This window comes from Mesoplodon mirus, assembly GCF_964341445.2.
Source record: "Mesoplodon mirus genome assembly, chromosome: 2".
NCBI lineage: Eukaryota > Metazoa > Chordata > Mammalia > Artiodactyla > Ziphiidae > Mesoplodon > Mesoplodon mirus.
The window spans coordinates 150429859-150449901 of NC_138977.1; the positions used below are offsets into that span (position 1 = coordinate 150429859).

The following is a 20043-nucleotide window of genomic DNA, read 5'->3' on the forward strand; positions in this document are numbered from 1 at the left end:
CCTCTCCTCATCTCCTCCAAGCCCACAAGTTCCTATTTCTCATTTACTAGTGATCCCAAAACTAAATCTTTGTTTTTCTCCCTTTGCATAACGATAGCAATAAAAGTTCTTTGAGAGCAGGGATACAACCTTTCTGTTTCTCCCAGTGCTTAAACAGTGTTGGGCATACAGCATATTCAGTTACCAAATAAAAAGAACAAAGGCAAGCTGTTTTTCTTTTGGCTTCACATCTATTTCATCTCTTTAATAATGTCTTACCTCCTGAAATCACAGGTGAGTGCTAAAGAAGAACAAATCATTGTTGCCACACTTAACACTTGTACATTTTATTTAATTAAATCAGCCATTGTACACATTGCAGCTATGTATTGTTAGTGTTGTATTTTTTTCCATTAACTAATACATGCCCTCATAGATATATTCAATTAGTGTTATCACCATGGGAACAAGATGCTGATTCATCAACTGAAAATTCACTTCTTCTCACATTATTCAAGTTTTTTGATTACACGGCAAAAATCAAAATCAAAAAAAGGTGATTAACCATTATGTTGTTACACAGACATCATCTGCACTGCAAATAACACAACAGAAATGCTTTTCTTGAGCTCCAGTGAAGGTGTAGACAAGGAGGCCATGGTATGTCCAAAATGTTTCACCATTGGCCTCCTTCATTTTGGCTGCCAAAGATGCTTTCTTTCCTATCCAGCTGCCAAATGTGCTAGCATTCGAGGCTTAGGAGATTTGGCTTGTGGGAAAACTCCCTCCCAGGAAATCTTCTCTCTTGGCAAAATTACTTGAAATGATGAAATGCCATTGTTTGTCATCTTTGTTTTTCCCATTCAGAACAATGAGTCATTTTTGCACAACAGGAAAAGACCAGATAGAATTCGAAAAGGTTTAATCCCTGGAGGATAGACTCTGGTTTTCAAATTTTTTTTTAATTTCATCTTCATTGAATATACTTTTCTTTAACAAATAACTGATTCAAAATGTATACCGTTTATATGAATATATTTGTGAATATATATATATATGTTAAAATGCTACACAGCTTCAACCACTAGAGGAATAAGGAATAGGACATGGAAATCACTCAGATGATTAAAGTCCCTTCTTTGAAACAAACAAACAGGAAAGTGCACAAAGGCACTTCAGGGCTTCCAAGGGAGTTTGGATTTCAAATAAATAAACCCAAAATTTTAACCCAAACCCAAATTTTCAGGATTTCTCAATCTCATCTGCAAGCTAAAAAACAGACCTAGCTGAAAAGTGAAAAGTGCTTGCTGAGGGTAAAAAGAATGAAAACCATCAATATGATTAGAAGATGGGTTTGAACTGTGGTTTGATTCTTAAATGCTACATGCAGGTATTAGAGAAGATATAAACCTGGAAGAAAAAAAATGAAAGAAACCACTCCAGCACGGTGAAGGAGTTTAACCATTTGTGTAGGGGGCGAATCTTGTTTCCAATGAATTATCTACAGTGCAGTGGCCAGGAGAAAGTACCACCAATAAGACAGCGTGGTTTGCTAAAGCAGCAATGAAAACTGGAAAACTACAGTAGTTATAGCTTTTTAAAATACCCTGCCAACATGTCCCAAATCTAAAGGACCTGAAGATGCTAGACAGCTGCAGGATGCCACTGCTGGCAACTGAATACCTCACTGCTTCACCTCGTTGCCACGGCTCCCTTCCTCACTTCCCTCGGTGGCTGCTGGAGAGTCATAAATCACAGCTGGCCAGCACCAGCAATAAGTGCTTAGTTAGGACAGTTCTTCAAGGTTATGAACCCATCTTTCACTAGGAGCCAGGGCTACTCTGGAAGTTCTAAGGACATGGTAGGTCTGAAGTGCTTCTTTTGCAGGAGAACTGTATTACGTTCGATTGTGTTAGCAATATCTTAGTGAACCATTGTTCAGCAATTCCTAGAGGCCTTTTATTCCGTGATGCCCAGTGTAGTTATGACAGGCAGTGGTTTTAATATGTTGTTCGTCTGAGCATTTTAGCTATATATATTGTACACGGGTATCTCTTTGAAGGATTCCTAGGTATCGTCATTTGAAGAGGTCTGCAGGTGAAGTTCTTCTGTTCAATGGATTTTCATGGAGCTTGTGCAGAAGCCAAGAAGAATAATGGAGGTGGCCAGGTCCCAGGTGAGCACAGACACAACAAAGGAGTGGATACAGCATCCAGGATGAAGGATGCTATCTTTGGTCACAAATTAGCTTACAGTTAAAGAGGATGGGGAAAAACTCAAATAAAATGCAGTGTATATGCTAAGGGTGGAAATCCCATTCATCAAGCCAGTTAGTTCACTCCTCTAATGAAACGGGAAGTTGCATATCGAGTGAATGTGTGGTTTCTGCTGTGAGAATTGGACAGCCTCTCATTTGGCCTCTTGCTTCAAGTCCTCCTTGCAGAAATGCCGAAGGAGTTGCTTGAGGTCATGCTGGAGGTCGTCCTGGTCTAGTGCTTCTGGGACATCCTCCAGGTGCTCCAGGTAAATGCGTTTTCCATGCTGGTCCTTCACCACAGCCCTCTTCTGGGTTCTAGCTTTACTCATTGTTGTCCTGGAGGAAAGCAGACAAGAGAACATTATATTCTTTCTTCACGGCTAAAAGGCAGCCACTACCTTTGGTATGAGAGAACCCATGATAGGAAAGTACTGCTTACTGTCTTAACCTCTAGATATTTCTGCACTGGGCTATTAGTAGAACAAATACAGCCATCTTTTCCCTTCTTTCTTTTAAACATGGTTCTCCTATCTGAAATGACTCATGAGATTCTTAAAAAGTATTTTGGAACAAGGAGTTTTTTTTAAACCTTTAAGAAATATTTCAAATAAATGAAACTGTGCTTTCATATGATTCTCTCAAAAAGTAACCACACAATCATTCATGTTTTGATTAGGAAAGAACATGGCTCCTCCTGAAATAGTGATTCCATATGTAATTTTTGACAGGCTACGAAAAACAGTTTTTAATTTAATTTATTTAAAATACCTTAATCCTTAAAGTACTACCCAGCTCAAACTTCCCGAAAATGTCCTAAGAGAACTTTTCCATGGGATATAGGTCTTTAAAAACTGGAATAATATTCTATCAGCATAAAGGCAGGTGACTACCAGCAAGAGTTGCAGGTTGGCCCAGGCCTCTGAAGCTCCATCTGGAGACAGTGGGGAAGGGAGAGGGAAAGGAAAAAAAACCACTGAGAGACAAATCCTTCCTCTGTCTTCCCAGAGCGCAAGTACTGGCCCATTTTATACCTCCTACAGCTACTCAACAGTGTGCTGCTTTCTTGGCCCTTCATCAGACTGGCGATTACTTGAGAAAAGCGGCTCTGACGTATTATTACTATTATTTTCCTGTATCCTTGCTTGAAAATGATCATACTGTGATTTGTTCCCTCTCAGTTCTTCTCCCTCTCTACTTGTTTATGTATTTATTTTTGGCTCCATTGGATCTTCGTTGCTGTGCACGGGCTTTTCTCTAGTTGTGCCGAGCTGGGGCTACTCTTCGTTGCAGAGCATGGGCTCTAGGCGCGCGGGCTTCAGTAGTTGTGGCGCACGGGCTTAGTTGCTCCGCGGCATGTGGGATCTTCCCGGACCAAGGATCAAACTTGTGTCCCTTGCACTGGCAGGCGGATTCTTAACCACTGCGCCACCAGGGAAGTCCCTCCCTCTCTACTAGTAAATACAATTCTTCATTCGGCAAATATGTGGTGAATGTGCCTTATGGGCCAGGTACTATTATTATAATAACAAGTAAGGAAACTGGATCTCAGAGAATTTAAGCAATGCTCCAAATAAAAAATAATCCAGTTACTACACAGCGGGGCCAAAGGTCAAAGATTCCAGAGCTTGAATCTGTAACCACGACGCCATGCAGCCTTGCTTTACACCACCATCAGAAGGATCAGTTTTCGTAGCTTTATCCAGCATTTTCCTTATGGATTCCTAGTGTCCAGAAGCTGGGGGCTCTGCCCATGGGCTGCCTTTAGCATTACTCTACCTTCCAACACCTCTATGCATTTCTTAAGATCACCTTGATTTTTAAAAGATGGCTGACTTCAGCCAGAACTCTTCTGGCTTTCCTTTGGACATCTTATCTCCTTCCTTCTTTTGTGTTTTCTTACCTCCTCTTTTTTTTGATTCTACATGAATTATTTTGTATCTGAAAGCAAATTTAAATTAGTTCCTTTTGATAAAAAGGTCAAATTTGGTTCCAGTGGTTGAAATCAGATTATGTTTTCTAACTATTCAGCATCCACATATATTTTTTTTCTCCCAAAAGGCAAATATCTGACTATCGCTGCCAAGAGCTAGTAAAAACCTCTATGGCATTAGTGTCAGGGGATAAGCTTCTATCATAGGACATTCCCTGGTGTTTTGTGCTCACACATGTAGATGAATATGTTTACAAATATGCATATGTATACGACTCAATCAGCGGGTATGATCAAATGTCTTCAGTAACATATAAGATAAAGTGTTGCAGGTCACAAATAGACTTCCATGACTAAGTAGCTGTGGAACTGGATTGAGATGTCTATATCCCTAGCTTCGCAACTCACCAGCTGTCATTGCGAATTTTGGATTAATTGATCTCTAAATCTATTCCCATGTGAAGCTCTCATGATGCTAGGGTGTCTGTGGTTTATGTGGTTCCATATGAATGATTGAGTAAAAGACTTAAAAGTTCAAAGTATAAGAAGCACTTTATCCTTAATTCATATATAGCATTTTTAAAGTTCTGTGAGCAATTACTCTCTTTTACATTCCTAGCTGGGGCTGTTTTTCACATGTGGTTGGAGGGTGGAATTGTGACAGAACCTTTAACTTCACTGTTCTAATTATTATGTCCTACAGGCTAAACATAGCTTTGTAGAGTACTATAAATGACAATCTCTTCTTTTCAATGAAGTGAAAAGCACAACAGTAACTTCAATTTCCATTGTCTGTTTTCACTGCAAAGCTGAGAACGTTTTCTCAATCCTCACAGTGCTGCTAGAGGCCCAGAGAGAGGTGAGGGTAGACCAAGGCAACAGTGAAGTTTACACATCAAATAGGTGATGGGGATGGGGGTGGACTAAAAAGCCTCATAGCTAGTCCCTGTTCATATGCACAAATATGAGTTGCTTACTGCTTTTATGATACTTTCTTAACTTATTAAAGCCCCTGGTTTCAGCCTCGCTAGGTGCATTGAGGTTCAAACCTCAATGCTCATGTTATTTGCCACTCATGCTCATGTTATTTGCCACTCACATGCAGAGTCATGAAGCAGCTTGTTTAAAACAAAAACAAACAAAAAAAAAACATGTGCCATTCAAAGGAATGATTACCAAGAGCTGAAGGCAGCTGGTCACAAGATTAGTTTGTGAGCAATTGATTAGATTCCTCTTACTGTGCTTGACAATGGAATATCCCAGCTGCTTGGCCTCAACGAAATTGATGACTTGCTGAAACCCAGGAAGCGATTGTGTAAACAGTTGTCTGACTATCATCATGCCTTAGTATTATATTTAAAGCATCAAGAGGACACTTCAGGGATGACACACTTGACAAAAATCTTACAATGCAGGGAGAGTCTGCAGTTTCCAAGGGGTTTTAAGGTAGATGCAGGGGCGCTATTTTTCTTTTCTTAAAGTTGGAAAACTTTTTAAAGGTGTTAGTTGGCAAAGCTTCACCCCATGCTAACCCAAACCTTCTAAGTATTGATCCATCCTCCTTCAGGACTTCATTCTCTACTAAACTGGGGGAGTGGACTTTCATGTGGCTACCTGTGTAACTCAGAGCCTGAAGTAAGAAAAAAAAGAAAAGAAGACAAAACCCATCATAAACCATAGACTCTAACATAACCTATTACTCTGCTTAATGAATAGTATAAAAAAACATGCTTGAAAGGATAAAGAAAAACAATTCTTAGGGGCAGATCTAATTATTGAGTTTTATTTAGCAAGTCTGTTAAATTTCTCCCATTTGTGAGGGAGATTTGTTCTATTGAGAATTATTTTACAATTCTTGCAAACTATACTGGTTGACTTCTACTTTCGTGCTTGCCTCACCTGCATTCTTTCTGCAGTGGAGACTCTAATAACAAATACAATGAATAATGACCAGAGGCAAAAACAAGCAACGAACAAATAAGGCCCAAAGTGTATAATCAGATAATACATCTTTTGATTGTCCAAGGTCACCAGCTGTCAAAATGTGAAGAACTAAAAGTATTTAAAATAAGGTATGCTCTTAATATCCCAATGCATTCATATAAAATCTCAATGCATATTGTGGGTATAAAAGAGGACATACATGTAACATTTAACTTCAAAATGTTTCAATAGCAAAGAATGTTTTGAAGATGTTTGCACATGCCCGCCGTCCCTTAGTTGAAACCTTTGGGGCCAGATGTGTTTTAGATTTCAGAATTTTTTTCCTTTTGGATTTTAGAAAGGTAATATGATGTATATACTGTATATTCTAATAGCTCAGATAGGATAGGGACAGCATCCTGTAATCAAAGCCATTGATATATCAATAGCAAAACATGAACATTCACTCTTGCAGAATAAAAAAGACTGCCAAGTCATTACAGCCCCATGTCAGTTCACATTAAGTTTTATTGCCAAATTAGCTTGCTACTAACTTATAAAACTTGTTCTGGTTTTCAGAATGTTGGGATTTTTTTTTTTAAGATATGGAAATTTATTTCAGATGATCTTCACCAGCACCATAAATTCCATTCACTGGATCAAAATTCTTATACCAACATTTTGATATCTTCAGTGTTCCAAATCCAGAATTAAAAATAGAAAATTGTGACATTTTATTCAAATTGACTGCTCATTTATTGATTTGACCTAGAATGTGTAGTTTGAAAAACATTCTAGACAATAAGCAGCAGCCTGAAACCCTCTTTTAACTGGTGATATAGAAACAAAATATTCAATTATTATATAAAATAAGCCAATTCATTTTTAATTGCAAAATGCTAATATAAGGTTATCAATTATGGCATTTGTAGCATTACCAATCTATTAGTTGTGGGGGTTTTTATTAATTTTTATTGGAGTATGGTCGCTTTACAATGTTGTATTAGCCTCCACTGCACAATAAAATGAATCAGCCTATACACGTAGAGATATCCCCTCCCTTTTGGACTTCCCTCTCATTTAAGTTACTACAGTGCACTAGGTGATTTCCAGAATGTTGGGATTTTTGAATTGTAATAAGTGTTTGTGGATGTCACTGTGGACCTGTTTCCTAATTATTGAAAATCAGAACTTAACTAATAAAAGATACCTGAATTTTCTTTAATGCCTATCATTGGAAATATCTGAGAATATTAGCTAGCAAAGATAATGTACAATATCTGTTTCTTTCCCTTACTAATTGGGAGTGCAAGTCACTTCTGGGACTTTTAGGCAAGACGTACAATCATGTCCCGACTTCAGAGATTCTGATTCTCATTGAGCTGAAGTGAATCCTGGTCATTTGGATTTTTTAAAGCTCTTAAGGTGGCACAAATCAACACAGTAAGTTGAGTAAAATATTATTTCACTGTACATATTATTCAAACAGGAATTCTACTCTCTTGAATTATTCTGCATCCTTCCATGAATACATGTATGGAATGACACAATGATAAATCATTTTCTTCTCAAACACAAAGCACACATAAAATACCTCCCCCCTCACACACACAGACAAAGTGATGATGCTTTATACCTCTTCAAAGTCATCTTTGGCTGAAGGAAGATCAGTGGCTAAACTAGAATCCCCCAGATGCTTCTCCATCCTCTCTCCATGTACCACAGTTGTTTTAACAACTTTGCTGACTCTACGGCCTTCCACTGGTTCAGCCTGAAATTGTGAGGTACTGGACAAAATGCTGGGCTCAGACAAAGTTACCTGATGAGTGAAGGACATACAATATACAGTTTCTGACTGCCAAAATGTAACAATGATGAATTTTTCTATGTTAAAAAACACATTACAATGGTATATCCTGAAAACAGCATTTTGTCAACAAGAAGCAGTTAGAAGAAAAATCTAGAATCAGTTGGTAACATCTATATTATGACTATATGTACACAGTACCAAATCAACCACTTAACTAGTCACTTGAACGAAAATTGTTCAGGAAGCTTCATGACTGAGAAATTGACTGCTCAGTGCAGTGCAGACATAGCACCCTGTGGATGAACTCTCTCTTCCCATGTGTAAATGCTTTGTTTTGACATTATGAAGTCAAAATTAACCTCCAAAGGAGGAACTGTCAGAGCTATGAGAAACTGAAAATGCAGATTTTTAGAGAACCTCATGTGTATAATAATTACATTTTGAGGATGTGAATGAATGCAAGATGGTAAGAATCTCCCAAGTTACATGTCAAAAAGAGTAAATATGTTTCTGAAAGAGGGAAGTAAAACAGAAAGAAATAAAACTATAAATCAAGTGAGTTTCTGGATCCTGATTTCAGTGACTCTGAAATGCAGAAGTTTGTAAATCAAATATTTATCTAAGGTGCCCTACAGAAGGCTGCTATTACCGACTGGGCAAAGCACCACAGTCCATTTGCACAAGTTTTTTTTCGGAACCTACTGCTTGCCAGACGATGGGATCGCTGTCTTTTAAAATTTGACTTTTGGATTTCTGCTGCAGTCAACTGAATTAAAGAGAAAGTAGAACTAGAAAGGACCAAAGACAATGAGTATAATGGTTACAAATCTCACTGATGGTTATCTAAAAATTTCACAAAATCATGAAGAAAAAAATGAATGTGTAACTAAACGAAGACTGCCTTATAAAGGGGAGAAGTGAGGCCAATAGGAATAAGCAATCTCGTCCATCTCTTGTGAGCTCTATTTTAAACCTCTTCATAAAATTAGTTCTGGAGAATCAGATGGTCTCACCTCCGACTGTTCAGTGTCACTCTTTAACACAATGCGCTTTATGACTTTGGAATAGCCATCCCCTTCCTCAATGTTGATGGGATCCTGTGGTGTTCCCTGCATCGTAATCTCTTCTTTCTCTGTGCCATCAGAGGAGACGTACCGCCTAATGATTTTCCTAGTAACCTGGAAGATATTTTATTCATGTATCTTGTTTTTGAGTGACAGGGTGCCAGGGTACTGATACATTTTAGACAGGAGGCTTGAAATGAACCATGGTAAGATACTTAAGATAATACCTTCTTTACCACAGTGTGTCCCTGCTCATCGATGTATTCTTCTTCTGTGACTGTTTCCGGGGGTATGTCAGGCATATCATCTCCCTACACATTTGAAAGAAAAGGGTCACTTCCATGTTTGGCATCAATGCTGAGGAATTACTCCCAAGTGCTTACAATGCCAGGAACGTTAGAAAATTAAAGGGGCTTTGAGAAGCATTGCTGAGATGCCAAATCCTGTCAAGTAGTATGTTTAAAAGAAAAAAAAAAAAAAAGGTGGGTAACAACATGCTAGAGAACCTGACCAAAGTTAGCTCAAACTTAAACAAACAAACAAACAAGCAAAAACAGACAAGCCAGAGGTGAGGTGGGTGGAACTGAAGAGGCTAAATCTTGCTCTTTGCTCTCTTGGAGGTATGTGGCGAATGTCATTATCGCTGCATTTCTTCACAAACAGAACTTAGGAGGGTTACGGGATCTGCTTTCTGAAGGCCATGCACTACCAAAGGAGCATGCCAAGCCCTCCGTTCCAGGTCGGTCACTCTCGAAGGGTTACGGGGACAGAACTGTCCCGGACGTGCAATAATTTAACAGCTGGTACCTGAATAATCACTCGTCGGCGGACAACCCTGGTAGTTAGCATTGCTTCCTCATCTGAGCTGGCCTCCAGCTCACCTAATTCCTCTGTTAGCTCCTGGTGGAAGCATGGAAGCACTTTTTTTTTTATCATGCTAAGGAATGTCTTCACTACTGGTTTCTGCTTTAGCTCACACTGGTTTCTGAAAGCTTTATTCATGGTGATTTTGGTGGAAAAGCCAGCAGGGGTGAAAACAGTGCATGCTGAGCTCAAACTTCAGTGAGAATATAGCTTTTTGTTCATTGAATGAAAAAAAAAATTCTGGATTCTGAAAGCTGTCTGAGCACCCATCTGTCAAAATCCATCAGAAGAAACAAGCAGCTTGCCAACATTACATCTTGGACTCAAACTCCTAGTGAATAACCAAATGTAAACATAGACCCTAGGCAGCACAATAAATACTTGTGAGCCATTGCCTCTTGGGCTTAGGCTTAGAATGATCCAACCAAAGGTAGAGAAATGTCTTAATTCTTGTAGCAGAACTTTCTGCAGGAAGTCAAAATTTCCTGTAGCTATTATCTGGCCAGTAGTACATTTCCCTACTGGCAAGATAGAGGAAGAAGAACAGGCTACAAATAGTATTAGACTCATTTTGCAGAGAAGTTGAGGTGCAGAGGCCAATCCAATTTTATGGGTCTGGCCCAAAGCCAAAGCTGGAGCTAAGAACATAACTTTAGATTAAAACGTATGTCTTGGGAGCTATATATCGAATCACTCTTTCCTAATGGAATGCTATTAAAAAAAAGAAAAGAAAACTCAACTAAATTTTGTCAACACAGTTTAAAATACCACTTATATTTCTATATTCTTTCCTGCTAAAGGAAAACATGTACATTTTAAACCAAATTATTCTTTAAATACACTTAGGAATCTGCTGCCTAGAAATATGGTCAGCAAGAAAAGTGATTGAAATTGGACCCTCAAGTCAGGGTCATGAGAAGATAAGGGTCAAAATAGGAAGCTGAAGAATTGGAAATTCATCAAGAATAAGTAGAACAGGCCCATATAAATAATGTGGAATACAGGTCAACTTGTCAAAATTTATTTACATACACAGAACAGATTAAATATATGAATTATCCAGATAACTGTCTCAAGCCTATGCTTCAATTGGCCTATAGATTCTTAGATTAAAATTGGAAACTTTTAAGTCCAGACAGCATCTACCAAACATTTTTACTAGGATTCATTTAAGCCAAAAACTTGGAGATGAATAATTTTATACAAAGGCAAACTTGGAATAAAAATCCATTCATGGGATGAATTCATTATTTAAGATAACTGCCAAAATTTCGAGCAGTTCTCATCTGCCTGGACCTCCGCTAATTTTAAACTATGATTTTAGATAAATCCGGCTAGCAGATATCACACTCATAGTGAACAAAAACAAATGTAGATGTTAAGCCCAAAGATATGCCGTATCACTTTCTCCCCCAGAGTTTTAACTTTTTTTTTTTTTTTTTTTTTTTGCGGTATGCGGGCCTCTCACTGTTGCGGCCTCCCCCGCCGCGGAGCACAGGCTCCGGACGCGCAGGCCCAGCGGCCATGGCTCACGGGCCCAGCCGCTCCGCGGCACATGGGATCCTCCCAGACCGGGGCACGAACCCGCACCCCCTGCATCGGCAGGCGGACTCCCAACCACTGCGCCACCAGGGAGGCCCCAGAGTTTTAACTTTTATAAAACATTCTTTCCTAAAAGATGTATATTCATGCTTTAAAAATACTTCAACATACATTTTTGAATCCAAAAAGGAAAAATATATCTAATTTAATCCTCTACAGAGTTACTGAAATGCAGATTCTTCTCCCCTCTCCTCCCCTCCCTGGGATTCATTCTGATTCAGGAGTCCTGAGTAGGGAGGGATCAAGCTCTCCAGTTAAAGCTGAGGGATATGAACCATTCAGACCACATTTTGAGAATAAATAGTTTAAATGAGTTTCTCCACCTCTCTTCACAACATCAAAGCTCACTTAAAGACAAAGGAAAGACAGTGATGCATATTCATGCTGCTATCGATTTTCTGACATTTAGAACCAGACATCAATATAGGCATAATGTCCCTTTTCTGAGTCATTCTTAAAATAAATATAAGGAGATCTCGCTTGGAAATAATCCTTCCTCTAATGAGAAAAATTTGTTTTGGGAGTAAACCCCACTCAATATCCACAGTTTGTGTGCTCATCACCTGACAGCACGGACCTAATGAACAAGAGTGCAGGTTCCAGCAATTTCCCATGGCGGGCCGACTTACTTACCTGAGGTTCGGTTAATTCCCCTCACTAGTCTTCCTTATGCTCAAGATTACTAATTTTGAAAAGCTACATCTGGTATATTGTTTCACCCCAGGGTTCATTTTTCTTAGCAAAAGGGTTTCCAGCTATAAAATTAGGGCTGATGGTCAAGTAGCTAGAATTGGAACCATGTATCATCTTTTTCTAGATTCACTGGTTCTCAGATATTAAAAGGGATTGAGGGCTTCCCTTGGCCCAAGTTAATTAATTTGGCAAACCTTTCTGTGAAAACATAAGCCATCAGAGAAATGGAAACTGGGAGAACGTTTGTAGCTTTGTTACATGTGGGCAAGGAAATAGAGGAGGAGATTTTACCTTTTGAAAAGCAGCATCTTCATCGAGCCTTTCAAAGGCCTGTGGCTGGTCATCAGCAGACTCCACTATTACGAGGCTGGTTTTTCGAGGTGAACTCTCTTCCCTACGTTCTGGGGGCTCTTCGGGTTCTTGCACAATGGGAGAGTCTCCCCGCTCACTTGATGTCGGGGTCTGGAGATATGGCCTCTCCTCCTCAGTAGGGGTGCTGATTTCCTCAGGTGTCTTGGTGGGAGAGCCAGATGCTGCCATAGCCTTCTGAGTCTCTGACACTTCTGTCCCTGGGGTTGTCACACTGAAACAGAAAAGCCCAATTATACCATGAGAGCATATGCATTTCTGCCCCTGCTGATGCAAAGGATTTGGAAGGAAAGATGGAACTTGTCTTCACAGTCCGTGAAGGTCTAAAGAGGTTTTGTAAATTTGGCTAAGAAATGAAATGTGAATAAAACTTATATGTAAAATATAGAATATAGTTACAGTTCATTGATCTAGCATTGATTGAGAAAAAATGTATTCTAAAATAATAAAAATTATCCTCAAATGTATTACCATTTCCTAATCTCCACAAAGTAGAGATAATTAATAAATAATAATTTCATCTTTCCTTTGATAACTCAAGGTAATATTGATGATTTGAGGAGGTTTATATAACAAAGATCTGTAGACAATAAGGCTTTTGAAGCAAGGATCAAAATTTGGCAAAATTTAAAAAAAGCAATATATAAACCCCATGTTAATATAGTTACCATAATCATAAATATAGGGAGATTCTTATTATCCATCCAGAAAGCTGCGTTACTTGATAGGAAGATCTGTTGGCATTGAAACTTTTTCTACTGATATAGTTTGGAGATAAGCAATGTAATCTTTATAATATTCCTAAAAGAAAAAAATGATCTGCTTTTTCTGTTCCTTCTTTCTAAATTTCTGTCACTCCATAGATATTGAATGCCCAAAGTGCCTTTCTGATAGCCCCTCTTTGCTTCCCATCTTTTTCTCTTTCCTTCTCTCTTTTTCTGACCTCTTCTTTATGCTCTCCCCTACAATCTAAAGGTAGATGGGTGAGGGGGCAGTGCTCCATGGAAGAAAAGCTCATTTCAATACCCCTTTCACCCTTTTCTCAAGTTCCAGTGACTCCAGCACAAAACTCACTCAAGGACAAAGGAGATGCTGTGTTACAGCCTCCTGACACGCTATTCTCACATTTCAGGGCTGGGACACGCTTGCCTTTCTCATGATCTGGTTGCTTTTTCTAGACAATAAGTGTCATTTATACAACTCTTTTTTGCCTTTGCTTCCAGAAAGCCCAGAACTTGAGTTCTAAGTCGACTGCGCTCTGCAGCTTCCTTTAGGCAGAAGCGCTCTAGAAGACTTCTCTTTATTCCCACCCCAACCCCTAATGGGCTTTCATTCTGTGTGAGTAATCTGTGTTGCATTTCTATTTTTATTGCTAGCCACCTCATAGCTTTGTTGAAATACACAAGGGCTGCTTCACCTACACTGTCACTGTTCACCTTCTGAACCAGCCAGGGTGTGACAGGCACATATACAGAGAAGTGAGGTGCAGCAAACATACAAGTAATGACTGTGTGGTCTACAGTTTCAACAATGGTTTCACAGGCATATCCTTGACCTTTGAGCCTGTAAGATGAATAAGGTGTATATTATTATCATAATTTATAGATGTGGAAACTGACACTCAAAGGGCTTACGCCTTTGCCCAAGGTCATGGAACTGGAAGTCGGTTCAAGCAGGCTTGTGCCATACAACGCCGTCACAGTCATGTCTCAAATACTTTGCTTTTTTCCCTGTAGTTCTGAAAACTATTTGAAAACGATTTACGCTTGTATATGCTTGGCACCCTCTGCATATTGGCTTGTGTCTTTGCAATGACACTGCATAGGCTTTCTTTTGGAACTCACAAGTATTCCTGCTGTTCAAGAGCTGACTCTTCAGGCAGGTCTTGCATTTTCCCTGAGAAATCCTGTTGAACTTGCTCCTTGTGAGTCTGGGGAAGGAGCTCTGTTACTGAGCCGTCGCCCTCAGTTTTGGAGATGCTATCCTGAAAAGCGGAGTAACCGACAGAAATGTCTTCCTCCGAGACGATGGGAGGGTGATCATAGGACTCGTCCTCTTTAGAAGCAGCTTGCTCTTGTTTCTGCTTGTGCTGGGCAGTGCATAGCTCCTCTTGAAGTACTGAGAACCCTACAGGGGAGAACGACTTAAATTAAGTATTTAATTAAAGCTAAACTATATTAAGTGGGTATTTATTAAGTGACCACTACATGCCATGTCTGTGATCGGTCATGGTTACAAAGCTGAAAGAGGCACTGTGTCTGCCTTCAAGATGCTGACCATCTAGGGAAGCTCAGGCAAGTAAGAGATAATTAAATGCAGAGTGACTGGGCCACAGGTGCCAGTCAATGAATGCCGAGCATCCAACTCAGGGTTAAAGAATCAGGAAAAAAAATGCAGAGGGTATGACATCTTAAGGAGGCCTAAAGATAGGCAGGTATCAACTGCGACAGTTGAGGCATAAATCTACATGATAAGAAGAGCATTAATAATAAGAAGAATAAATAGCTAACACATTCTGAATATTTACTATGTGTCAGGCAACATTCTAGGTGCTTTGCAAGTATTAACTTGTATTAAACAACACTCTGAGGTTAGTACTCTTTTGATGAAGGGTCTCTTAGGCCAAGCTAAGGAATTTCATATAGCAAGGGCAATAAGGAGTCACTGAAAAACTTTCAGCAGAGGTGTGATTGACCTTCATCTATCTAGTTATTCACTCAGTAGATATATATTGAGTATCAACACTGTAGTAGGTGCTGTTAGATGCTGGATACATAGCAGTGAACAAAACAGAAGAGGCTTCTGGCCTGACTGAACTTGCATTTCTGCAGATTCATATTTCTGAAACCAGGGTAAAGAAAGGTACAAAGAAAAGAGGGTCAGTTTTTTAGATAGATTTGTCAGAAAAGGCTCCTCTTAGGAGCTGATGTTTGAGCAGAGGCCTGAATAAAGTGAGAGAAAAAGGTACCTGGTGATCTTAGGGAAGAAAACTACAGAATGCAGGGAAGAGGAAGCACCAGAGCCTGGAAGCCTGAGAAGGTGTAGGGTGCCCAGGGCACAGCCCAGAGGCCAGGTGTGTGGGACTTGGGAAAGAGGGAGAGAGATGGGAGATGGGCCGAGCTATGAGGCTCTTGCTGAACAGTAATACATGCCATCATGTAAACCTATGGAAAGTAAGCTGCAGAAAGACATTGAGGAAGACTGTCCTATAAAATAAGAAAATAAAAAAAAAACAACAACAAGAAGAGAGGTTATCATGGAAAGTGAGTGAAGAAAATGTCTTAAGAAGAAGGGATTAATTTTCTGTGTCAAATGTTAAGAAGAGGTAAAGGAAGATGAAGACTGAGAATGGCTCAGTGCATTTGGCAATGAGGAAACAATTGGTTAATTTTGCAAGATTTTTTTCTGTTGAGTGGTGATGACAAAACCAGACTTGTGTGGACTCTAGAGACAGTTCTAGAGAGAAGGGAAGAGAGAAAGTAGAGAGTGGTGACAGAAAAGTTAGACTATTCTTTTGAAGAGATTTCCTATGAAATGGATGGAGAAACAGAGCAGTCATACAGGGGAGCATATTGGGTGAAATGAGTTATTTGCTTTGCTTTGTTTTTAAAGCTGGGATCTATTAAAGCACGTTTCAGTGCTGCTGACAATGTTCTAGTTGTAGGAGCCAGAGTGGGTGATTGCAGGAGTGAAGTCAATAGTTGGTAAAAGGGGATGAGATCCAGTACAAAAGAAGAGATGATGGCTTTAGCAAAGGAAGACCATTTCATACAGCAGGGAAGGTAGAGTATAAGCACTGAGATGCACTTAGGTTGAGAGACTTTGTGGTGAAAGAACATGGACATTTGCTTACAGGTATTCCTATTTTTTTCTAAGGAATATGAAGTATGGTCATCAGGTTGGAATAAATAAAAAGAAGAGTAATGTTGGAGGCTTGAAACAAGAGAAAGTGTAAAAATAGCAATGAGACAGAGAGAAGGAGAAAGAATGGGAGTGAGTGAGCATGGAAGTGAATGAGGGTGGATTCGAGAAACTTTAATACTGAAAAGGGGGTAGGACCAATGACTAGAGGTCCAGTGGGTTTGCAGAATTATTGTGTAGAAGTAAAAGAGGATGTAAGTATAATGCTTCAAGTTAGGACTTGGAAGTAGTACAGTCACTGATAATGATTTAGTTTGGGTTGTGGGCACAGAAATGGGTCACTAAGGTAGAGTAAAAGACACAAGTATCAGAAGTGTCATCAAGGAGCTGAGGAAAGGGCACTGGATGGATCATCCATGTTGATGGCTGTTATGGACTGAATGTTTGGTTGCCCTTCAAATTCATATGTTGAAACCCTAGTCCCAACGTGATGGTATTCAGATGTGGTAACCCTGCGAGGTAATTAGGTCATGAGGGTGGAGCCCTCATGAATGGGACTGGCACCCTTATAAGAAGAGGTCAGAGGGCTAGCTATTTCTCTGTTCCCTATGTAAGGACAGAGCAAGAAGACAGCCATGTACGATCTAGAATAGGGCCCTCACCAGAACCCAGCCATGCTATCACCCTGATCTTGAATTTCCAGTTTTCAGAACTGTGAGAAACAAATTTCTGTTGTTTAGGCTACCCAGTTCATGGTATTTTGTTATAGCAGCCCACGCTGACTGAGACAATGATGAAATAACAAAGAACGAGAGGGATGGGGGCACCTAAAATGGGCAGGGAATTCTCAGGAGAAGAACGTATCAGCAAAGTCCATGGTCGACGCTCTGAAAAAAGGAAGACAGTGGGTCCAGCTGCCTGAATTAACCATACATCATAGACACACATACATGTACACAAATTGTCTGACCTTCACTATGATCCAGTGTAATGGTCTGTTCAATCTCTGCATAGCTATGACTGATGTGCTCCTGGAGAGGCTCTGTGCTGGTCTCCATGAGATGAACAATATCCATTCGGTTGATCTTGGTGAGACATTCAATGAGACTGGTATCTGGGATATTAGAGAAAAACTATTTATTACATCTGAGGGCTACTCTTTTAAAAATCTCTTTCATTTAGTTGCCTTACTGAATTTTTTTGGTGATATATTTTAAGCATAGGAAAAATTTACTAAAATTTTGATGTTTGTACAAAAAACAACCGAAGCCCAATTAAGGGTCTTTGTAAAAGTAAGCAAACAAACAAGACCTATGTACCAAATGGGTGACACAGCATGGGCATAAGCCCTAAAAGTAGAGTTGCTAGATAACACATAGGACACCCTGTCAAATGTGAATTTTAGATAAAAAACAAATTTTTTTTAGTAAAAGTATATCCCCAATATTGCGTAGGATATACTAGAAAAGTATCTGTTGACTATCTGAAATTTAAATTTAACTGGGTGCTCTCAATTTTTATTTGCTAAATCTGGCAATCCTACCTAGAATAATGGTAAGAGAAAGAAAGATAAATGTGGGCTAGATGTAAATAAGGGAGGTCTCTAGGTAGGTCTTCAAAGAAGCATTAAACAAAGTGGCAAACTTAGACCAGCTGAGAGATAAGAAGTAGTTATGTTCTGTATCACTTCCCATTTTATTTTATGTGGTCAGAATATCATATATAAATCATTATGTAGAATATCTACTTGACATTTTCCCCCATTTTATTTTATTTTATTTATTTATTTATTTAATTTTCTTTTTGTGGTACGCGGGCCTCTCACTGTTGTGGCCTCTCCCGTTGCGGTGCACAGGCTCCAGACGCGCAGGCTCAGCAGCCATGGCTCACGGGCCCAGCCGCTCAGCAGCATGTGGGATCCTCCCAGACCTGGGCATGAACCCGTGTCCCCTGCATCAGCAGGCAGACTCTCAACCACTGCACCACCAGGGAAGCCCCCCCCCATTTTAGTTATTTAGGAGTAAAGGAAGCAGGAACTGAATGTAATGCACCATCAACAAGACAATTGCTAATAAAGCAAGTGTGTCTGCTGTCAATACATAGAAAATTTTAGGACTTTAATAACTTTCCTGTTAGCAGCCAGTGCTAGTATCACTTTCCACTAGTTAATACTGTTCAAAGGAACACAGTACAAGAATTTTTATGCAACATGCCTATTTGAGAAATGTTACAGCTTCTTCTCATTTGCTTACAGTAGCACTTCAGGTTGATGGCACCTGTCATTTTATCTTTTTACTGAATTTGCATAAAAGGTTTGTTGAACAAGACTTTTTTCTACCTCCAGCCTATTGCCTTTTACATATAGCTCTCCACCTACCTGTCGCATGTTTCCCATCCCTTTCTAGCCAGTACTTCAAAAGTGCATGACTCTGGTCTTGGAGGGAGTTAGGGTTCTCAATTCGAATTTGATGAATTTGTTCCTCAGTGAAATCCAGTTCTCTTGCTAATTCTAAAAGAGAAAATACTCCTTTGTAAATACATTAACTTCATAGTTTGAGTCTCTACACCTTGCATTGTGATTTTGTAAATGATGTGTTCTTTGTATTGCTGTAACAGAGTTCCTTTATTTTTTCCTACTTATTAGAAATGACTCACGTATACCTTTGTTCTTCTAGCACTAACTGCAGATATTTTCCTTAAATTTGGGTATAGAATTGATCACTGTCATAGTGGCAATAGTAAGTTTGAGGCAATGGTGATAAAATATGTAAATTCAGGACCATTTAATTCCAAAATTTGGAAGAGACCATTAATACTGGCTTATACTCTTAACCAAGACAATGGAAAATAAATGACTGAAAACAGTAGAAAGAGACAATGTCTCACTTTTAATCATAATTAGGGGACTTGCAAATACTATAAATTCTGTTTCTGGGTACTTGGATAAATACTGGTTGTAGCTATATTATGGTGGTTGGATAAACTCCTTTCTGTGATTTGATGTCACATAAATAAAAGGTCTGGGAAGGATTAACTGACCTAGGGAAGAAGCCTCAAAGTTTTCCTTTAAAGTCTACCATTAACATTCTATATGGTTGCTTATACATTGAGGTGTGTGTGTGTGTGTGAGTGTGTGTGTGTGTGAATGAGGTGTCCTTTTTGGAGGGCAATTTGCCAATATCTTTCAAAATTAAAAATATACATATATTTACGCAGCTTTTTTCCTTCTAAGAATATGCCCTATAGAAACACCCACAAAAATCTATCGGTGCACAAAGATATCTACTGCCACTAACAGGAAACAACCTAAGTAGCCATCAACAAAGGCCATTGATAAAATTATGGTACCTCCATACAGTGGAATTAAATAGCCATTTAAAAGAATGCCATAGATATTTCTATGCTGATGGAGTATTTATGAAGATTACTGTTAAGTAAAATTTTGCTTATTTTTAAATAATAAGCATAGATGTGGGCACTGCAGATTTTTTTCTAAATACATGAGAAAATGTTAGCAGTTACCTTTGAGGAAAGGGGCTCAAAGACGAGATGTAGGTGTGAAAGACTTATTTACTTTTCATTTTATACCATTCAGTGTGATTGTAAGGTTTGAATTTTCACCAACTATAATAGATATTATGTTTAATATATACACTCATAAATACTTAAGAAGCAAAATAAATAATTCTGA

At 39.1% G+C, this 20043-nt stretch overlaps 1 protein-coding gene across 25 annotated transcripts in view; it reads right to left on the reverse strand.

Annotated features, from left to right (window-relative positions):
- Positions 1-310: 310 nt before the first annotated feature.
- ANK2 (ankyrin 2) overlaps positions 311-20043 on the reverse strand; it is a 710377-nt gene continuing 690644 nt past the window's right edge. For 14 of the 25 annotated variants that reach the window (XM_082640904.1, XM_082640883.1, XM_082640899.1 and 11 more), the window contains 10 exons: positions 18730-18861; positions 17323-17466; positions 14336-14618; positions 12414-12705; positions 9771-9863; positions 9191-9274; positions 8913-9077; positions 7726-7908; positions 5705-5796; positions 311-2572 (listed from right to left, as the gene is read on the reverse strand). In XM_082640904.1, coding sequence (XP_082497030.1) covers positions 2389-2572; positions 5705-5796; positions 7726-7908; positions 8913-9077; positions 9191-9274; positions 9771-9863; positions 12414-12705; positions 14336-14618; positions 17323-17466; positions 18730-18861 — 1652 coding nt within the window. In that variant the 3' untranslated portion in view covers positions 311-2388. The remainder of the gene's footprint in view (positions 2573-5704; positions 5797-7725; positions 7909-8912; positions 9078-9190; positions 9275-9770; positions 9864-12413; positions 12706-14335; positions 14619-17322; positions 17467-18729; positions 18862-20043) is intronic. The other 11 variants (XM_082640892.1, XM_082640897.1, XM_082640893.1 and 8 more) reach the window with 1 other exon arrangement.